The sequence below is a fragment of the Alnus glutinosa genome, chromosome 3 (assembly GCF_958979055.1).
Source record: "Alnus glutinosa chromosome 3, dhAlnGlut1.1, whole genome shotgun sequence".
Classification (NCBI taxonomy): domain Eukaryota; kingdom Viridiplantae; phylum Streptophyta; class Magnoliopsida; order Fagales; family Betulaceae; genus Alnus; species Alnus glutinosa.
In genome coordinates this window covers 4210723-4232318 of record NC_084888.1, presented here as the reverse complement: position 1 = coordinate 4232318, position 21596 = coordinate 4210723, and the positions used below count along the sequence as shown (strand labels likewise).

The 21596-nt window shown below is 35.1% G+C and overlaps 1 protein-coding gene across 1 annotated transcript; it reads right to left on the bottom strand.

The window, feature by feature from the left end:
- Positions 1-7507: 7507 nt before the first annotated feature.
- LOC133863819 (floral homeotic protein APETALA 2) lies at positions 7508-10828 on the bottom strand. The gene is made up of 10 exons (XM_062299927.1): positions 9772-10828; positions 9616-9641; positions 9443-9473; positions 9231-9318; positions 8915-9060; positions 8782-8826; positions 8595-8686; positions 8337-8506; positions 8044-8244; positions 7508-7943 (listed from the first exon to the last, which is right to left on the bottom strand). Exons 1-10 carry the CDS (start codon positions 10314-10316, stop codon positions 7743-7745), a joined length of 1545 nt encoding a protein of 514 aa, XP_062155911.1. The 5' UTR covers positions 10317-10828; the 3' UTR covers positions 7508-7742.
- Positions 10829-21596: the final 10768 nt, after the last annotated feature.

Genomic DNA, 21596 nt, shown 5'->3' with positions numbered 1-21596 from the left:
AAGAAATAAGAGAGCGGATACAGACTGTAGACCTTACTTGTCTAACACTTTGAACTCCACACTCTCCTCCCTCATTTCTTATCCAAAAAAAATCTAAAAAATCGAAATCTCGTATGGGTACAAATGACTCTTATGTTATTTATGATAGATTTTTTTCTTTTTCTTTTTGTGAGTAAGAACAGAACAGAGGAGAAGGGGTTATAGGGGGTTCTTTCCTATTAATATTATGGGTTGAAAAGTTTGCACTAAGATGAACTTTCCAACTAAACAACGAGTAGAAAAAGGGATAGTAGCAAAAAAAAAATAATTCTGAAATGAAGGGATAAATCCTTGCAAACTAACTGCTGCCATAGTGCCATCACATCAAAATTGAATTTCAGATAAGATGGATAGCTGTCTATTCATATTTCATGAAGCATTGATAATATTTATAATCGTAGGTGAAGAGAATTGTAGTGCTAGGACTTGTTCATTTGATACAGATGAAAATATATTGATATAATAATATGCCGGGAATAATAATCTGTAATTTGAATGGAATTATGGGAAGGAAATGGGGTATGGTCTACAGAAATATCCAGAAATCTCTTCCTGCTTGCAAGCTTTTGAGCTTCCCAAGTTCGACGCTTGTCTTTGTTTTAGTGCTTAGATTGGTGAGCAAAGGTTCTCTCTTCAATCTATGCATCCACAACCACAAGTTTCTTATGCATAAATTAAGATTAAAGCATTTATAATTACAAGAGTTTCATTTCGTGACCATCAACATAAATAAGATAAAAGCATTTCGATACATTTTAAATTCCTTCCCCATGGCAAGGACAATTGAAAAATATTACATAATCATGCCCTAGGCTCATTGACTTAAATAACCTTGTCAGATTTTGTTAAGGGCCTAAGTTTCGGATATTAATTTGGTTAAATCTTAACCTCAAAGTCGTAACATTTCGTTACATTTTAAAATCTGATGTTTATGGTGGTTTTTTATATTGAAATTGATCCAATAATAATTTTTTATTTTTTTGCTGCTCCACTCACTTATCAATATTTATTGACTAAACACTAATGCGGATACATAATATTAAGATATTTCAATTCATCATACTGGGTGCCAACTTCGTAATTTGAACTCATGTTGTGGTGGCTACTATGATATTAATTGATGACAGTCTAACTGTTGATACCAAAAAAATAAAATAAAATTATTTGATATTAATTAGGTTAAACCCTTAACCCTTAGGATCGTAATAATTTTGGTTCACGACTCTATCAAAACCAAGTCACCAAGATGACATTTTGATGTGGCCATTAGAGACACCCTTTTCGCATTAGCAACCATTGGTTCTACCTCATATGGGTCCATCTTCTTTACTAAAGTCACATTAGGTCCCCCCCCTCCCCCCCCCTCTTCTGACCCCAATGAAAGTGAGACTATTGCATCCCTCTTTGCTTTTAAAATTGTCCTTCTTGACTACATGAACCGCTAGTCTTATTTTTGAAGAAAATTCCATAACGATCATTCTCAGTCTCCAAAATCGTAACCTTATCTCAAATTGAAGAATTTCTCACATTATTTATGATATTTTCGATCTCTTGTCGCCATTAGTAGATGGTCAGCAATCAAGATGGATAGAAATGCAGACAACAATGCTCGCGATATTTCTCTTTGGGCCCTTACTACCCATTTTCATTGACCACTTTCCCCACGACATACTCCTATGATCAACAAAAAAAAAAAAAGAAAAAAAAAATATAGCTTGCTATTGCTAATTATTTCTTCTTCTTCTTCTTCTTTTTCTTTTTTTTCCTTTATGGGGTGTTTGGTTGAGGTGATTTTGGCCTTGAAAAAAATCGAGATTAGGGATATCATCGTGCTTAACATGGAAGGCATATAATTACTTTAATGAAACCCAACTTGGTCCTTTTCCACATGAATACCACCTAAAGGGGAACGAGTGGCTAGAGATGATTGGCTCATGGGTGACCATTTTTAAATCCTCACCCTAATCGATATCCACAACTTTCCATACTAGGAAAGTACTCCTAGTATCCACAAACAACTTTGAAATTATTATTATTATTTTTTAATAAAAAAAAAAAAAAAAACAAAAGAGAATATATATATATATATATATATATATATATATGTAGTAGCGTTCCTTTTATCTCTCTCACTCACAATCATAGAAGTTAGTTCCACGGCAGGGGAAAGCGCGTGAGGTTGTACAGAAGGCGTGCTACGATGGGTCAATTAAACTGTGAAACAGTATAATACCACGTGCGTACGACCTGTGACATTCGTTTCATTCGCGAGTTTTAAATTTGGGTCGGTCAGTCCGTAGAATCTAGTTAAAGCAGACAACCAAGAACCCAACACCCGGGCCTCCTACTGCCTACTGCCTACTGCCTACTGTCCTACTGCTAAAAGAGATCAATCAATAAACCCAACTTTGTTTCTTTTCTTCTTTTTTTTTTTTATTTCTATTTCTATTTCTATTTCTATAAGTCACGTACGTATATATTGGTTATATTTGTTTAGTTTTGAATTCACGGTATCATTTGAATTAGAATTAGCTCTGGTTCAGTTATCAATTATCTTAAAGTTTAAGTCCATAAAAAATTATAAATTTAATTATTTAATTAGAACCTTAATATTCTTTTCATTTATGAAATTAGACATTAATATGTGAAATTTTTTAGTGGAACGGAAATATAAATTGTGGAGTTAAGACTCGAATTAAAATTTTATGTTTTAATACTATTTTAAGATTTTAAGTTAAATCATGGTTTAACTTTTCATAACAATTCAACCTCTTATTCAACTAAAGAGAGAACAATTTTATTTTATTTTTCCTTTTTCTTTTGCAAGGAACGAGACCTTTTTTTATTTTTTATTTTTTTATATTATATTAAATTTGTGTTTGTTTTATTTTTCGAAATTTGGCGCATAAGAAAAATAGCTAGGTGATGGCAAAAAACCGACGAGCATTTTTCATCAAACTGCATTGACGTTTTTATCATTTTTTATCATTTTTATCATTTTTCAGTATAACCAAAAATATTTTTGATTTGATCATCATTTTTTATCACACCAAACACTATAAAATAAAATAAAACATATTTTACGTCAAAACATATTTATTCATAGTTAGTAGTTGGGGAGGCAAATAACAATAAAGAACTCTGTTTGTAGTCTTAGTAAATATAATGAATGCAAAGAATTTGTATAAAAAAAAAAAAAAAAAAAAAAAAAAAAAAAAAAAGGAAAAAGGTGGTTGGCATCAATGGTTAATTGGTTCTTTATGAACGATTTGACTTTGTATTATTGTAAATGGTTTTAGGTATACAGGTCATCATGTTATGATCACCAAGGACGGGGATCACGCGTACTTAATTATGAGTTCCATTAAAGTATATAACAACGTGTTGTGCTCATTTTAACCAATCAAAAAATGCTTAATTACGAGCCTTTATACACATTCTATGGTCGTCAAAATTCGAGTCAAAAACCAAAATTAAATATTCTAATTAAATATTTCACTTTATTAAAATTTCAGTCAAACAACTCTTGAGAGGCAAAAAAAAATGAGATGATAATTTCCTGGAAATATATAAATATTAAACAAACAAACAAACAAGACAATTAATGATGTTTTAATGCAAGTACGTCTCTATCGTGGAACTTCCGTGTTCCCAAGTGGAACAAATAATTATAATAATGAGTACGTAAATGCTTCGCGAGGATTTGCATCCTTTTGGCCCCCCCTTCCACGCGTATGGATTTTACTAACGTGAGTGGTTGTATAAATATTCGTGTAAATATCACTTTTCTTGTTAATATGTCCTTTTACAATATTACTTTAAAATGAAAATAGTTTTTTTTTTTTTTTTTTTTTTTTTTTTTAATTTTGTTTTTTTAAGTTGTTTGTTTAACTGTTCTCCACCTACTAAGCCATTATTAGAGTAATGTTAAAAGTCACTATTGTATCTTTTTAAAAAATAATATAATTTTTAAAATTACTATTTAAAATTATTATTGAATTTTGATTAAATAGTGATTTTAAAAGTCACATCATTTTTCAAAAACGTAAAAAAAAAAAAAAAAAACAAAACAAAAGTGACTTGTAAAATACAAGAGCTAGCTTGTGGTTCCATTGTGCATTGTGTTGACGAGTTTAAATTAAAATTTTGTTAAATTATCACTTATTTTAAATTTTTAATCTGATAAAAAAAATAATTAAATTTTATTATTTGATTAATATTTTAACATTTTTTTTTAATTTAAATTATTGAAAAAAGTAATTATTTAACAAATTCAAATGAAATATTAAAAGCAAGCTTCTAGCTTAAGGGTCCTTTTGAGTTTGCGATTTCAAAAAGTGCAATTTGAAAAAAGTAATTTTTAAAAACGCAGTTAAGCGTTTGGCAAAATCGTAGTTTAGCATTGAAAATCGTAAATTAGCCTTTAAAATTCTGTATTTTCAAAAAAAACATCATCTTACCTGCGTTTTTAAAAACTCAATTCTCAAACGATTTATATTCTACGATTTGATTTAAAATCATATTTATTGTCTACGAAATCGCAATTCTAAACGCACCCTAAAACTCGATACGAAGGAGGCCTGATTCCTAATCCAAATTTAAAAAATAACCAGTAGCACAACATATTTAAGGAGCATGTCACCCTTACCCGCTTTCGCCGCACGTGACAGTCACACCCACGTATTAGTAAAGGCTCAAATTCATGAATCATTGAATCATGTACAAGTTTCTGAACCGTAAATATTAAGCTAAAAGGAGCGGCGTGTTCCACACGCGCATTCAACAGCCCGTGTAGCTAATCTCAACTTTACTCATAATTAAACACGTTCAATGCGAGAGGCAAAAGGACAGGTCCAAATGAGTGTAAACTTGTGGACACAATCACCACCCAAAGAGCATTCCAGAAAAGGAAAGTTATGAAAGCAAACAAGGAGAGAGAGAGATGAGGCAATCGCTTCTTTTGGGTAATTAAGATAACTTAGATAAGGCAACTACTCGTCAGTATTTTAGGGAGGGAGTGCCGGAGTAGAGAGGGTAAGCTCATCAAAAGTAAATCTACTTTATAATCATAATTATCATGATTTTTAAGATAAATTAATAATACGCAAATATAGGGCTTTATTTTTATTTTTTTTTGTTTCGAAAAGTGTTATGATATTACACGTAAATTGTGAAAACAAGAATGTTTTACATTTTAGAGTGTTTGTATTAATTTTTAACTTAAAAACATAAAATTAAAGGCAGAAAACAAAGTCTTTAACAAACATGAAGAATTTGAATTTGTGGGTAAAAAATTGCCTAAATTTATAAAATGGAGAAAGGACCGATTAATAATATGATAAAAATAATTTAAAAACAAAAAAAAAACAAAAATTCATTCCCCAATATTTATCAACAACAAAGACAAAACTATTTTCTTTAGTTTAGACTTTAGAGGGGTAAACTTAATAACAATACGTGTCATCGTCATGTGGTGTCGCGTAGGTGATTATATTCGTTAAATTAGAAGAAGCGCGTCTATCTAAAAAAAAAATAATAATAATAATAATAATAATTAAAAAAAAATAGAAGAAGCGCGTTTGAAAAAGAGAACTGAATGAGGAGTTTGTCTGAATGAATGATGAAAGCGATCTAACACTTCACGGCATGATGTATATATGGCGGACCAATGCCCCCGCAGACAAGTCCAAGTCGCAGTCAGGCATCAGTTAATTTTTTTTTTTTTTACATATATGAGAGATGTGGTGGAATTATATAAAGGCAAGAAGAGATAGAAGAGAGAAAAAAAAACACCAAACAATTTCCAAGCGTAGAAGAAATCCCATATTTGGAAACCCTAAAACTATAAAGGCAAAAAAAAGTGGTGTCGACCCAACCCACAAGTCTACTTTACTCCACTAGATTCCCCCTCTTTCGTTTCTCCACTTGTCCCCACTCCCCCACCCACACTTTATTTTTTTTCTTTCTCATCAAGGGGGTGTTGAGTGTTGTCACAGCTTCTACGTATAATTATATATGCGCTACGTCCGTCGTCTTTTCTCTTTTTCTACGCCACAAGATTGATGGTAAAAAGAGAAGCATAAATTGAGAGTCTGAGGTTTTGCTTTTGCAGTGCTTCGTAGATCCGATGCCAAGGAAAAGGATCTAATGGGGGGGGAGGGCTTTAAGCCTTTAACCTACTACAGGACAGACTCTCTTTGTTCTCTTTTAGATATATATTGGTTTTATCTCCTCTATAGAATGAAGGAGCGTGCCATTATTGTGTGGTCCCTTTGTACCCCTTTTGGTTGCTACTTAATGGAACTACCTATACTTATTCATATATCTCCTTAATTACCATGGTCAAAACAGAAAAATTTGTACACGATTCCCTTGCTCTATAGCTTGTTAATTAACAATGCCATTCACAAATTAATAAAAAAAACAAGATGAAGAAACAAATGTATAATTCCATGGACAAGACATCTTAGACATGCATCCTTCTTTGTATGAAATCCTTAATTCTCTGTACAACACATCTGCATGAATATTGGTTGGATTTAAATCATCAACAAAAAAACAACGAAAAAGTAGTTTTTCTTAATTCTATTAACTCGATCTGGGTAAATCCCAGATTAAACCCGACTTCTGTTTTGGAAGCCCCTTATTTTAATATTTCTCTCTCTGGGTAAAACCCACCAAGGCACAAACTTTTTGAGGTTCTTTTCCTCTGATATGACAGCTTAACTCTAACCCTAACCCTCAGATCCCTTTGCTCTCTCTCTCTCTCTCTCTCTCTCTCCGTGTCTCCAGACAGCGTCCTTTGAAGCCTCGGGGCTATGATGATAGGTCCCTCTCGTAATAATACCCATGTCTGACTGCTTTTGGCGGAGAGAACTGATTCAAAGGACACAGACGATAGTGACAATTCATCACAATCCGGTGATATTTCCAATACCACAAAATACACCTTTCGTAGACTCGTGTTTCACTCTTTCTCTTCTTCCCCTTTTAATAGAAAAATTTAACCACCATTTTTCCCAATCTTGTATATCACTCTCTCAATTATAGGCGTGTGGCCTTACTCCATTAGGGAAGCAAAGAACCAGTTCCCCAAGCATGTCCACCGGCCGCGGTAACCCAAACGGAAAAGATGCTGCCCTACGAGAATTCTATCCAAACCTCCTAGTAAAGAGGATAGGCCGGCAAACAAACTTCAGAAAACCCTCTTCAATTATTATTCTATCAGGTAATAAATTACCTTGAATAGCTAACTATAGCAACTATACACGTAAGAAAAATACACGTGCAGTAATAAAACCTATAGTAGTGTCCATCTTTTACTACAAAATTTGTTTATAAAATTATAATTAATAATAACGATACACTGTTAATTATTTCATGTTTTTTGTAAGAAAATTGCATAAAATGCATATATATCCAGGTGTTACTTGGAGAGATAAGCGAATTTCAGTGAGACAGCAGAATATCTAGTTGAAATTGTGTTGCTTTCTTCGTTTGACCCAAGACCAACATTTCCCAGAGACCAGAGAGATGGAATTCTCGTTCCTTTTCTCTTTACAACAATTATGGTTATCTTTCAATAGAGGGTTGGAAACCAACTGAAAATATGAGAGAGCATTTTATCTTTACAACTACAAGCTTACAAAAATGTTGGGAAAGATTGGAAGATTAGTAGGCAATATTCAACCAAATTGGGTCGGTCAGGAGGAGGGTCTCATGAGAGAATGGAACCCATTGTTGTGCGGCCAATACTGGGGGGCTCTAATCTGCGCTGGGAATCCTGATGATGCTGCAGCAGCTGCAAACAATTGGGGAGGACCGGACTGCCATTGTTGCTCATTTATTGACAATGAAAGATCTCCTCCAATTCGGCCTCCATTGCTGCCGCTTTGATACTGAACCTGTAAAAAACAACAGCATTATATTGATGAACTTAAAAGTGTCGTACAATTGGAATGAAGTAACAGTAAAAACAAAAATCTTAATTTAAGCTATGCCCACGTGAAAATTGGGTGCGTTAATGTGCGGGGGAAAACCGGGAAGCGTCTGGGTGTCTCCAGGCCTTCTGAATTGCCCTTGTCCACATCTTTGCATTTCGTTAGAGGGTGGAGATTGAAGGTGGGATCGGCTCAGAAGCTGCATGGTTTCAGACTCGGTGTACCCATCTCTTCTGGGTGCCTCACCGTCAACTCTACATAGTTCCTGGTTATAATTATAACATGAAAAGGTTAATTTACATATCTGCCGCAATTGAGGGTCAAACGAAAATCAAGTTAGCTAGATAAATGAAGAACCTTAGGCCTAAATCCTCGATTTTGCCAATCAGGTTCGAATGGCATCGGAGCCAAATGCTGACCCGTTGCAGCATTGGAAGAATCATTCCCCACCGCCAAACTGTTTTGCTTTGGGTTTGAATTGCCCAAGCTCAAATCAAGGTTGTGGCCTGCCGCATTACCTGAAGATTCTGCGCAACATTTCTATATATATGAAACAGCTGCCAGTGCCAAAAGGAAGACACCAGTCATCAAATTAAGTTGGAAATTAATACTTACCAGAAGAGTTAAGCTCGTTCTCGTAAATGCTTGGATCAAAGTTGGTGACAGCTTCTTTTCCGTTACACTTAATTGCAGCTTTATCGTAAGCCCTACATATATGTACCAGAAACTTTAAAAATCCGACCAAACATAAGTACTGAAATCTAGGACGAAAGCCAAAATTATTAAGGATGCAATTGCACACCTTGCCGCTTCAATCTCGGTGTCGAACAAACCCAAATAAACGTATCTGTGTAAACAAGATTAAGATTAAGAAAATGGCAATTAATGAAAAGCAAATGAACTGATCATGAGATATATAGGAAGATAAGGTTTACTTTTTGCCTAAAAATTGGCCCATTCGTGCCTCCCACCTTCCACACTTGTGCAAGGTTACCCCACGATACTTGGAGCTTCCTCTAGGAAATCCGGTGCTTTGTCGGCGAAGTACGTGGACAAACTCTTCCTTGGTTAGATTGCTCATCTATTACAGACACTTCCATTCGTAAATGAGATATATATTTCAATATCCAAATAAATAAAGAAAGAAAAAGCAATTCTGCAGATCAGAGATTGGACTGTAGGAGATAAGGTATCACTGTTCAAGATACCATAATTTAATAACCATTACAAATCTCTCTCCCTCAGACACACCTGTTTCAAGTCTTCCTCATAGTCTTCGATACTGAAATTGATGTCTGCCTCCACTCCCCGGAACTTGATGGCTGCCCTATCATATGCACTGCACAGATATTTTCTTTCCTTTTCAATCTCACATTTTTTATCAGAGAAAATTTTACTCGTTCACTCGCTTCAATATTACAAGTTTTGGTAAACAAGAGGGGGGAGAAGAAGCAAGAACTCACCGAGCAGCTGCATGAGCGGTGTCAAATCCACCTGAATACACATTTATTCCAAAGCAACCCAACCATCTCATCAGAACTAGAAAAATTTCCCATACATATCATCTCAACAATCAAACACACAATCAATTTTTCTACAAAAGAAGAAAATACCATAATCATAAAAATAGACTTACCCAGATAAACTTGCTTCCCACAATCCCTGCATTAAGCACCCAAAAAAAAATAATAAAATGTAAAACACAAATTATGACTTGCTAATCGATTTCCAAAAATATAAACCACACACCCCAAAAAGGAAATTCATTGATCACATATACAAGAAGACTAACCATATGTGAGACTCCCACCGACCAGTTCTCCGGTAAAACGTAACACCGCGATACTGGGAGCTCCTCGACCTCGGTCCACGCCGGCTCTTCTTGAGGGGCTGCGAGACCTCCACCGATTTTCCGGGGCTAAGCGAATCCGATTGGCAAAACTTGACGCCGACCCAGTGAGCCCGAGGGAACGCACCAGCAGAGGCAGTGGGGCCGCCACCGCCTCCGGCACCGGACGTGGCCCCCGTTTCCGACTCGTCCACTGGGAAGAACTGCCGGGTCACCACCGGTGGCGAGCCGTTCTCGGTGAACGAGAACCCGAACAACTTGCTGTTGCCGATGTTGCTGTTGCTGGGCCGCTTGATCACTCTCCCTCGGTCACCGTCCTGATCGTCGTCGGATCCGTCCTCGATGACCACCGCGGAGGAGCTCGAATTGGACACGGATCCGACCCGTTTTCCCTTGTCATCGTCTCCATCAAACGAGGCCTTCTGGGAAGAGCAGCCTTCCGATTCGTCGTCCCGTCTCTGATCAGGCGAGTCATTGAGATCCCACATTTTTTTTTTCCTTTTCTCTTTGTCTTCGCTGTGATCTCCGGCAACGACAAGATTTCTATTCTTCTCTTTGAGCTAATGACCTTTTATTCTCCCATAAAAACCCAGATTATAAATATACGGGTGTGTTTCGTACAAAAATGAAAAAAAATAAAAGAAAAAAGAAAAAAGCTCTCTCTTTTCTTCCTCAGCTAAGACGGAGGTAAGAAGATGTGTGGGGAAGAGAAGTGAAGAAGGTAAAGAAGAGAGTTATGAGGGAAAGAAATGAAACAACCTAGGACAAAGTAGAAAGACAGAGAGAGAGAGAGAAAGAAAGAAAGAGAGATGTTCCAAGAGCCTTCCTTGTATCTCTAACTCCCCAATACAGCATAGACGAGGCCAGATTGAGCAAGCTCAGCCGAAAGCATCCCACCCTCTCTCTCTCTCTCTCTAACCACTTGCTTCTCTTCCTCTTCTTTTCAATGACTCATTATTCACTCTCTCTCTCTCTACTAGTTGTACTACCATTTCATCTATTTTCTTTTTCAATCATTTTCATAAATTCATTTGTGTCCATATCTCGGGCTTCTTTTACATTGCTTAACCCTTCTTTATTTATAAACTTATGTACTACCTTTACCTTTACTGTTCTGATCTTTTTTCGTTTTTTCTTTTTTCTTATTGGTGGGTTCAACATTAATGAGAAAATGGGAAAGAAATAAAGAAAAGAACCGTCTCTTTCCTTATACAACTTTCCCACGTTAACCAAATCGAAAAGCATGCTCTCTCTCTCTAAATTACCCACTAATGGAAATGGACAGCACAAGGACTAACGTAGATCGTTTAATTACTCAATTACCTTTATTAGCTAGGGAAGTAATTATGAATCATTCATGTCACAAGTCACCTCCGTCTCCATCTCCAACAATTCTTTTTGTGCTTGCTTTTTTCATTTTTATTAAAAAATTTCTTCCCACTCTCACCCGGGTTTCACTTTCACCATGGGAGAGAGCAGTAAAAAAAAAAAAGCAAGAGAGAGGGGTAATATGGGCAGAAGATGTGTGTCGAATTATTGTGACTCAAAGGCCAGGGCAGCGAGAGAGAGAGAGAGAGAGAGAGAGAGAAGGGTTTCGAATTAGAAAAGGGAAAATGGAATAATAGTAGGAAAAGGAAACTCTTTCCAGAAAAGTCCAATCCAAGAGTACGGGAAGAGGGCCACCTTTACCTCTTTCGTTCTTCTGGCGACCAATGGCCTTCCTATGCTGTACCTCGTATTTATGAGCCTTTGCTCCCTTACCACTCCCACTTTTTGGCGCGTATTGTCTACCTGCTTTTTAATGTCATCATTTGACTTCAAAACATTTGATACCGCTATTTCATTATTTCATTCTAATTATATATATCGATAAAATACTACTTGTAACAATAATAAATTATTTAAAAATGAGTAAGGGTATACTTATAAAAAAAAAATGAGCAAGGGTGTATTTGAAATTATAATTTCGTAGATAATAAATTTGATTTTAAAGCAAAACGATTTCTTACTTTTTTTAAATAAAAATAAATAAATCTCAAAAAAGATAGCAGCATATTTGTATTAAAAAAAAAAAAAAAAAAAGCGTGCCAGCATGGTATGTATGGATCCTGATTCATAGGGGTGAGCGTGGGTGTAACATCTGACTTAATTAATTCCTGGAGCTTAAAAAACAAAGGGTTAGATTGATTGATAGATAGATTCGTAGATTAACAGATAACATCATGCTTGACATCATCATCATATATTTTATTAACCACTAAAAAACACAAAAAGCAAAAATAATAAAAATAAAAAGAAATATCGTCCGGAAGTGGAGCCCACAGAAGGCGGGTCAACAAAAGGTGGCCACGTCAAGGCGCACCAGGCAAATTCCCCAACAGGCCCAACCCAAAGTGCGTCTATTCCGTCTAATCCCACAGCAAAAATAAAAAATAAAAAATCGCATCCCATCCCACAACAACACAAGTTACAACACTCTTTTCTCTCCATAGAGCGGAGTCGAGTGGAGGGTGCATTGCAAATTCTAAAAAAAATCTAAAAACCAAAACCTTCCAATAATGGAAGTGGGACGAGGCTATGCTTCAATAGGGTACTTTTCCTCAACTGGAAACACTGTACCTCCTTGTGTCTCTCTCTTTCTCTTTCTCTCTCTTCTTCTCCACCAATACTATACAAAGCCCAGGCCCACCTCTCCCCATGTCTCTCTCTCTCTCTCTCTCTCTCAAGCTACCTGTGTTTTCCCACTGGTCCCCTAGGCCCACTTGCATTATTATCCCTAACCGTTTACCCATTTTCTCAACAGTATATGCATTAAATAAATTGTACAAATACGATGGACAAGTATTGTCTTGATATTACAGTTTTTGCAATAATTTTTTTGCAAGTTGATGCGACAATCTATGCCGCACGACTCACACTTACCACTTTTACGGACCGTCTACCGTATGATCGGACTTGTTTGACAAAGACATGTACAGAACATAACAGAGTAGTGAGTTGTTAATTTTGAAATTAGTAAAAAGTGATGATGTGATATAAAAAGATGAACAAATTTTGTTTTGTAGTGAATTTTTTTATTTGAATAGTAATAAAAAATCATTGGTGTAATATAAAAAGTGAAAAAAGTGAGAATGTTTTTATATTAATTGGTAGTAGGAAATATGAAAAAGTATAAGAAAAAGTACATGAACAGTACACTCATTACTATGTATTGTTCTGTAACTTAACAAACAAGGCCATCAATCTCATGCGTGTTTGAGTTGATAAACACATGTGGAAGTAGTATAGTAACTACATTTTGATCAAATTGCAGAAAATGCTTTAAAGTAGGTTTCGCAATTTTTTACACGACCTACAAATTCAATACAAGCACGATACGAAATTATATGGTTTGGGCTTAAGCAAAACGGGTTCGAGTCAACATGTTTATAAACGGGTTAAACGGGACAACCCATTTATAACCCATTTACAACACATTTATTTTGTACATTTTATAGTTGAAAATTAATGTAAAAAACAATTGGGCCGTGTCAACCCGACATGAATCATTAACAAAACAAGTTAATCGTATCGTGTTATATAACCCAGTTTATAAACGTGTCGTATTCGAGTTTCGTATCTCAATTCATTTAGCTAATAATATTGGGTTGGGGTTGGTGGATCAACTAGATCGGCGGACACGGTAACTCGTTTTGCTAATCCTGATTTAAAGGGCTCGTATGAGTTATATTTCGCTAATACGAGCTTGACTCTTCAATAGATGTTTTAAAGTAAAAAAAAAAATCTAAAGTGAATGATTAAGAAGAAGAGAGTTCCTATATAGGGATGTGTTAGTTGCACAATCAAAAGTGCACAATTTTTTACGCAATCAAGAAACATCGGTAAGACTCATGCATGATATATACCACATTCCAACACCGAATATATCCCCTGTATATTTAGAAAGCCAACGAAGCCTCCAAGGAATCCTATGAGATAATATATCGGATTTCATGATCTCTACATTTTCAACATGGGGTTTCTTGGAATTTTATAATCTTTGGCATATTACAAAGTTGTCTGAATATCTTCTTAAGATCCCAAACACCCAACAAATCAACATGAGAGAGAGAGAGAGAGGGTGGGCTGGCTGCATGATTGGGCCGGCTGGTTGGTCCGTTTAAACTATTTCATTTTATTTATTGTGTGGATGAGAAATATCCCTCTCCTCTTATTATATTAAGATTTTAACTTTTTCTTTTTGGTTCAAGGTATTGCGACTAACAAAAACCTTAAAATAACTATGGTTCATTGCACTTAGTAAACTTACTGTCACCTATTCTTTAATTACGTTACAAGCACTAAACGACTCGGAAAAAAAATTCTATTAAAATAGTACGTATTTTTCATATCTTTCATATGATAGTTTTATATATTGAGAGGATCCAAATTCCTTGATGGACCCTCCAAATATCCATTTCAGGGTTAGCCAAGTATTTCCATCCTCGTTGGCCGTTGCAATTTGTGAACGATGTCCCTTTCCTGCATCTCACCTCCATCGTTATCATATAGAATAATTAATCTTTGGACCTTATACTACGCACTATCGATCGAGCTGTGCCATGATCATCACAGATTCATCAATGCTAAAAACATGGTGGAAACACTCAACAACAGTGCCGATGGTTATCTTTCACTTGCTTTTCCCTACACTTTGACAAGATCACTGAGGATCATATCCTAAAGTAGAGAAAGCGATTTGTATTTACGTGTCGGGTTTGAGTTTTGTTGATGCATTGGTATAAGATTATATATATAGATCAATCCTAAGTTGACTTATTTAATTAAATGAGTCGGCCTCCTTAATCTTAACCCGTTAATTTCGAGTTCGGTTCATGGGTACGTAGTGTAAAAAATTATCAGCCCTTATGTCGTGTGTCAGGTTCAGGTCATGTCGAGATATAGATATAAGACTATATAGGTCAACCCTAATCCAACCTATTTAATTAAACATGTCAAATTTCTCAACCATAACTAGCTAATTCATATCGTATTCGTAAGTCGTGTAAAAAATTGTCAGTTTTATACCAAAATGGTTGATGTGGATCTATTTATATATATTTATTTGTTAAGTAATTGAAAAATTAATGAGATTCGTTAGGTATAAACTTCAAACCATGCATCCCAAAAAGTATTCTAATTATGACGGGTAACTTAAAGCACTAAATAAAACCATTATTCAACGCCTGCCTAGTGATAATCACACTGCCGTACCTAGTAGGGAATTAGACCATCTTCATTTTAAGGGATTTGAAAATATCTGTTTTAGGATTTAAAATTTATTTTATTATATTTAACTGTATATATATTATATCACGTTATTTCAAAATTTTATATTACGTGACAATATATTTATTATGAGTTATATAAAATTTAATCTAAATTATAAAATAATTTTTCTAAAAGACAAGTTTCCTTAGCACTTAACCTACAGTCCTACAGTACTGGCCTAGTCGATGGGTGAAGATATGATATCTGAGCTCCCACCTTGTCCGATGATTTTCATATATATATGAAAAGATTTGCAGGTTGAAACAAGTGATAAATCATTTTCTTATGAATAGTTATCAATTGTTAAGTTCAATTTGCAAACTATTTTGGATTCGAAAAATGTTATTTGCACTTCAGGTACACAACAGGAGTACAACACCCTCTAACATGGGGGTGGGCCCCACACATTGGGACCCATTCCATGTGAAAGGGTGTTGTGCCATGTTGTGCACTTAAAGTGCAAATAACAAACCCCTTTTGATTCATTGATTGAGACCAAATTTTGAAATAAAACCTCAGATGATGTGACCACGTAAATAATGATATTATATAATCAGTTCATTGTGTATTCCTCAATTAGAGCTAGTTAATTAATTCATAAGTTGCATAAAACAAGTTAATTATTTATTGTCTCTTAAATTGTCACATTTGACGTTGGGATAATTTCTTATTTCTTGAATCTCCGGTGTGGCGGTGTCTTCTCCTTTCGGTGGTAGAGCACGTTACTAGAGCGATACCCACAATATTCGGTCTAAGTGCTCCACACACTCAACAAACCAGAAAAAGAGCTTTTCCTTTCACTTATATATTCTAACATAGGGCTCATTTGATAATGCTTAGAATGTACATTTTGCTTTTTTATTGTGATTTGACATAAAGTGAAAATAGTTATAAATGTTTTTATTAGTGTTTTTTGTTTGAAAACGTTGATTGTTATTGCTTTTACTTTTCATTATTTATAAACTTACTACTGCTATGCTAACTTCACACACTAGAGTGGGGAGTGATGGCTTTAACTCCTTAAAAGGCATTATTGTTGACACAAAGTGAGCCACAATACATTTATTTTATATGCAAAACTAGTATCTTACTAGTATTTCATTGAGTTAATGTGATAGTGTCTAATTAGCCATAGCTAATCCCCCGCACATTGCTAGCTACCTCCAACCACACCGCAATTGAGAACTAGATTAATTGGACCGATTTGCCCCACAAAAGGGAACTTCTAGATCCATCAATGAATTGACATTAGTCATTCTTGATATGGTGCCAACCCCATGGTCCCAATGCCTAGAAACAGACAGGCTACCTCGAGGAATCTCTAACCATGCACATAGCTAGCTCCAAAATTGCCTATATTGGACATTTCCTCTTAATTAAAGTAAATACTGCAGAAATCAAATGCAGTGATTTTCCTAGGACAAAGCTCATAGACATGGGAGCAACGACTCGCCACTCTCCACGGGGAAAAGCCAAAGTTATAAGCTAGATGTTGCCTGTTTTATATGTGGTCATTTGAGGCAATGAGTTATTGATTTGTCAACTCACACAAAAAGTAGGGGAATGAGAGGGGACCATGAACAAGTGGGCATCAAAACAAAAGGCTTTTGTGGTGGAAAAGGCAACAAATTTGTGGTGCTAATCAACCCTTTTGCATATGAATGACATTCTTCTGTTTATATTCTAGATTACTAAAGTAATTAGTTACATTTGTGCTACCACTTCAAAAAAATTAATCAAATTACAATTAAAACTCTCTAAAATCACATTTAAACCACAAACTTAGAGTACTCATGTAACAACTCACCACAACGATACAATATTGTTCGCTTTTGGCTCATCCCAACTAGACTTCTCAAAATGTCACCCAACCTGGTACCACTTTCGTAGAAGCATGCTTAACTGTGGAGTTCTGATAGGTTCATGGTCATCACAGCTTTAAAACGCGCTGTGTTAATAATGGTGTGAATATATATACAAGCACATACCCATTCCAAAACTCAAGCGATGTAGAACGTCATAATCACTCCCTCTTAGAACCCAACGTTTCCATTGGAAACCGTCGCGACCCTTATGGGATCATCTCATTCTTGGAGTCCCAACGAGTGCACACTCCTCCCACTCTAATACAATTTGTAATGGCCCATCTTTAACGACACAATATTGTCCGTTTTTTAGCTCTCCAGAACCATCTTTCTCAGAAAGTTATTTATCCAGGCACTACTCTCATAGAAACACGCTTAACTGCGAAGTTCTGATAAATTTATGACTATTACGACTTTAAAACGCATTATTTGAGACGTCGCAACTCACTAAGATTTTCCTAAATTTTTAAATTACTTTTTACTTTCCTGTATTTCACATTGACTTCCATATTCTATGATTCTATCTCTACACCATTTTAATATTCTTTCTTTGTTCACTTTAGGTTTGGAACAATTCGTCAAACAACTTAAAAGGCATAGAATCATGAAAACGCGCATAAAAAATTCCAAAAGAAAATAGTTTTTTGTGTCCAGCCAAAAATCAAAATCCACAGAAGAGTTGCAGAGGATATGTGTCCATCCAATCAATCAAAATCCATGTGATTATTGTTCATTCACATTCGCTTTCTGTACCAAAAGCCACGGGATTCTCCTCTGCTTCGCTTAATTTACAGCTCTCAATTCCAAGATTTATCTGCACATTAATGTCTCCAGTTAACTTTACCGAGAAAATCACATATAGGATCAAGCATAGAAGTTTCACGAGCATCCAATTAAGCAGATGGCGCAAATTAACGGTCGAGGACGACGACGGTCCCGGCCTGAGCCTTAAGAATTGAGAGCGAAGAAGAAGAAACGTAAAAGAATCCATTCTTTCTCGCAGCGATTTCCAACGCAAAAACGTAGAATGAGAATGAGAATTGAGAGCGAAAAAGAAGAAGAAAGTGACGAGTATGTAAATAAAAGAACGCCAAACTTCACTTTAACCATCACTTTTGCAATTTTTTATTTTATTTTATTTTTATTAAGTTTGAAAAATCTTAATTTAGTGAATCAAAAAATTTCTAATCTCATCTTGCCCGTTAGAGTTTGGGGTTAAATTAAATGATCAAATGATAAAATAACTCTTATACTCCTATAAACTTCAAAAAATTACAAAATGTTTAGACCATTCCCGTTATTTAAAAAAAAAAAAAAAGGTATTTTGGTAATTTTTACATTCTAAATTAGATTTAACTGAAAATCCTAACTGATGAGTGAGATTATAAAAAATTAAAAGTTGAATATACTAAATTGAGAGCTTTTTAATTTTGAAAATGCGATTACAAAAGTGAAAAATCGTTTATAAGGTTACATGAAATTTTCCTATAAAAGAAATACAACATAGGGAGAGAGAATTTATTATATTAAACAATGTTTCGGTTAGGCTACACGATGGCGGGATTTGGCTTAAGTGCACTCCTCTTGTTTTTTTTCAACGGTTTAAATTTAATTTTAATTTTTCTCTCTCTTTAAAAAATTAAAATTAAATCTGAACCGTTAAAAAAATTACTTAAGAAGTGCTAGAGTTTTTTTTTTTACGGCACCTAAGCATAATTGAGCTCAACATTAGTTTAGGAAAACTGAAGGAAAGCCATTGTAGGTCATTTTCTGGGGATTATCTAGATTTAGGAAACATCATTTGGATTAAGAAAACCATTGCAAGTGCCTTCACATAGTAATGAATAAATACGAGACCTCATACTTATAAGTATCTTTATACTCTACCTCTTAATATAAAAGGCCCATCTTCTCAATGTAGGCTAACTTTGTAGGAGTGTTAGAGCACTCCCAACAGAGTAGCTATTTCCTTCTTTTAGTTAAAGTAGCCAAGCAAAACAACAAAAAGCCAACTCCATCATATTATGTAGCCTAACGCCAGAATAGAGGAATGCTGCATTTGTGAACAGTATCACTCCACACGCCAGAATAGAGGAATGCTGCATTTGTGAACAGTATCACTCCACATGTGGAGTGATACTGTTCACAAACCTATAATTATTTTATTATTTTTTTTCATTCTCTCTCCCAGCTCTCTCTCTCTCTCTCTCTCCCTTTGAGTCTCTCAAAACTTCTACCTTCCTCTCCAACTCTTCTCATGCCTTCTCCCTTTCCCTATCAAACCTCAAACGATGCAACTCCTCCCTACCTCACCGTGATGGAGCCCCTGATCCTCAGGGTTCTGAGGGCAGCAATTTGGGGCGGGATGGGGCCGAAGAGAGAGTTGTGAGAGAGATCGAGAGAGAGGAGTCCGGCGGCGTTGAAGAGACGAGAAGGGATGTGCTTCGAATTTCCAGAGCGAAGATCGCCGCGTGGCTCGCCGGTGCATGTAGTTCCGACAATCTCGTGGAGCTCAACCTCTCGTCCAACGCGCTCTCCGGTACGGTCCCGAGCTGTTAGAACACCGCGAACTTGGGCTAGTGCTCCTCCTGGCCTGCGAGCCGTACGACTTGCCGTCGAATTTCATGGGCTATCGGCATACTTTGGTCCGAAGATGAAGGCGTTGAACGGAGTGATGTGTTTTTGGTGGAGATGTATTTTTAATTAAAATGAATAAAAATATTAAAATTGATTATTTTATAAAATAAAGAAGAAGTTTAAATAAGCTGATGGAGAAGGGGTTGAAAAGTGATTAGCTAAACTAGATAAAGTTGATTTTGGTTAGCTATTTTAGATAAAATTTTAGATAAGCTGCTGTGAGTAGTCTTAGAGCTAATTTTATTTTCCCCGAAGTTAAAAAATAAATAATAAATTTTTAGGATATATAGTTATTTAACATGGTATCGGAGTAAAGGTATTGAGTCCAAACCCTTTTTACTCTTCGGTTCATCCTTTATTTTAATTAAATATTATACATATTGAAATTCACTTATTAAAATCTTTAAATTTTTGAAATAAATAGTAATTTAACATGAGCCATAACCCCAAAAAAAAAAAAAAAAAAAAGCGCCAAAAAATAAATAACGAGGAATAACAAAATATTGGGAATTCATGATGCCTGTGTGTCGTATGGCCTTGTATGCATGTGGTGTGCTGTCGCCTTCTCCTTCGGCCTTCACTCCAATACTCTCTAGCAAAATAGAGCAAAAGGATAAGGTTATGTTTGGCAACAGCTTCCATTTTTGTTTTTACTTTTCCCAAAAAAAAAAAAAATCAATATCTTTTTAAAACTATAATCAAACTTTCTTTATTTTTCGCTCACAAAAAATTCAAATATTATTTTCACATTATATCACATCAATTACTTCTTATTACTATCCAAATAAAAAACTCACAACAAAACTCTTTACCAAACATACCCAAGACTCTCGAGCCAAATATTGCAAGAACTCACTTCCTTTTGTTTAAAATTTGTTGATTCAGTCTGACACAAAGTAGGAGAATCTGTGGGTGACAAAATGACTTTCTAACAATGTGATGATAAATAATATATCCAATGGCGGAGCCACTAAGGGACTTGGGGGGCTGGCTCTGCTCTTGAATATATTTATACGGACTAACCAATAATTCGAGTCACACTTTTAAAATCCATTTTCTCTTGAAAAAAAATCACCTCAACCATCCATATCAAATCAAATAAAATAATACAATTTTTTATAAGGTCGAAAGGAAGCCAAGAAAGCCAATGATCTATCTCTCTCTCTCTTAAGTCTCTTGATTTCTTTTTTGAGCAGTGATGAATTTTCTGAAGTTAAAAGTATAATATTACCTGAAAGAATATGCTTCAAGAGGGATGATATTTTAAATGATGTAATTGGGTTACATCACCACTTACTGATGCCACGATATGGAGGTTGAAGATTTCCTTATAATTTCTTATGAAGAATTTTAGACATGGAATCGATTGGAAAGGGAAATTCAGAAAGTTTGATGTAAATATTGCTCTTTGTGGAAGTAGGGGGCTTGATCTTGATATTCTGTATTCAGAAGTCAGTTGAGTTCTCTACTATATTGATACTAGTTAATCTTTTTGCTTTGTTTCTGCTTGTAATTGGAAAGTTGTTAGGTTTTGTGGGGGTTTCCTGTTGGTTTTGTTGGTGTTCTAGCTCTACTGTTAGAAGTGAGGTTGTAGTCTTTGTTATGATCAATGAAAATAATTCATTCATCCAAAAAAAAAAAAAAAAAAAAATTGCTTTAAAAAACTTAAGTTTTTCTAAACAAAATCTTTTTGTTCTACTAAAGATCTTCAAAATTAATATAGGATCATCTACTAAAACAAGAAGATTTTAGCCATTCTCATATTTTTTAGGAATCTCATGATTACTCGAGTAAATTGCACTTTCTTATGAAACGAAACATAAAAAGTATAATAGCAATATAATGGGATAATAGCCCTTCCCTCACCCCAAATGTCCTAAAGGAAGAGGTTTATTAAGATCAAGCAAAAAGTGGTCAAAAGGAAGTGCAATCATGTTTCTTGAATTTGTACTGTAA

Bases quoted from the DNA above. Each gene is read 5' to 3' on its own strand.
- LOC133863819 (XM_062299927.1), bottom strand. From the start codon at position 10,316: ATGTGGGATCTCAATGACTCGCCTGATCAGAGACGGGACGACGAATCG. The intron at 9,061-9,230 runs GTGTGTCTGAGG...TGTCTGTAATAG, and splicing joins ATGAGGAAGACTTGAAACAG to ATGAGCAATCTAACCAAGGA. The intron at 7,944-8,043 runs GTGGGCATAGCT...TGTTTTTTACAG, and splicing joins TTAACGCACCCAATTTTCAC to GTTCAGTATCAAAGCGGCAG.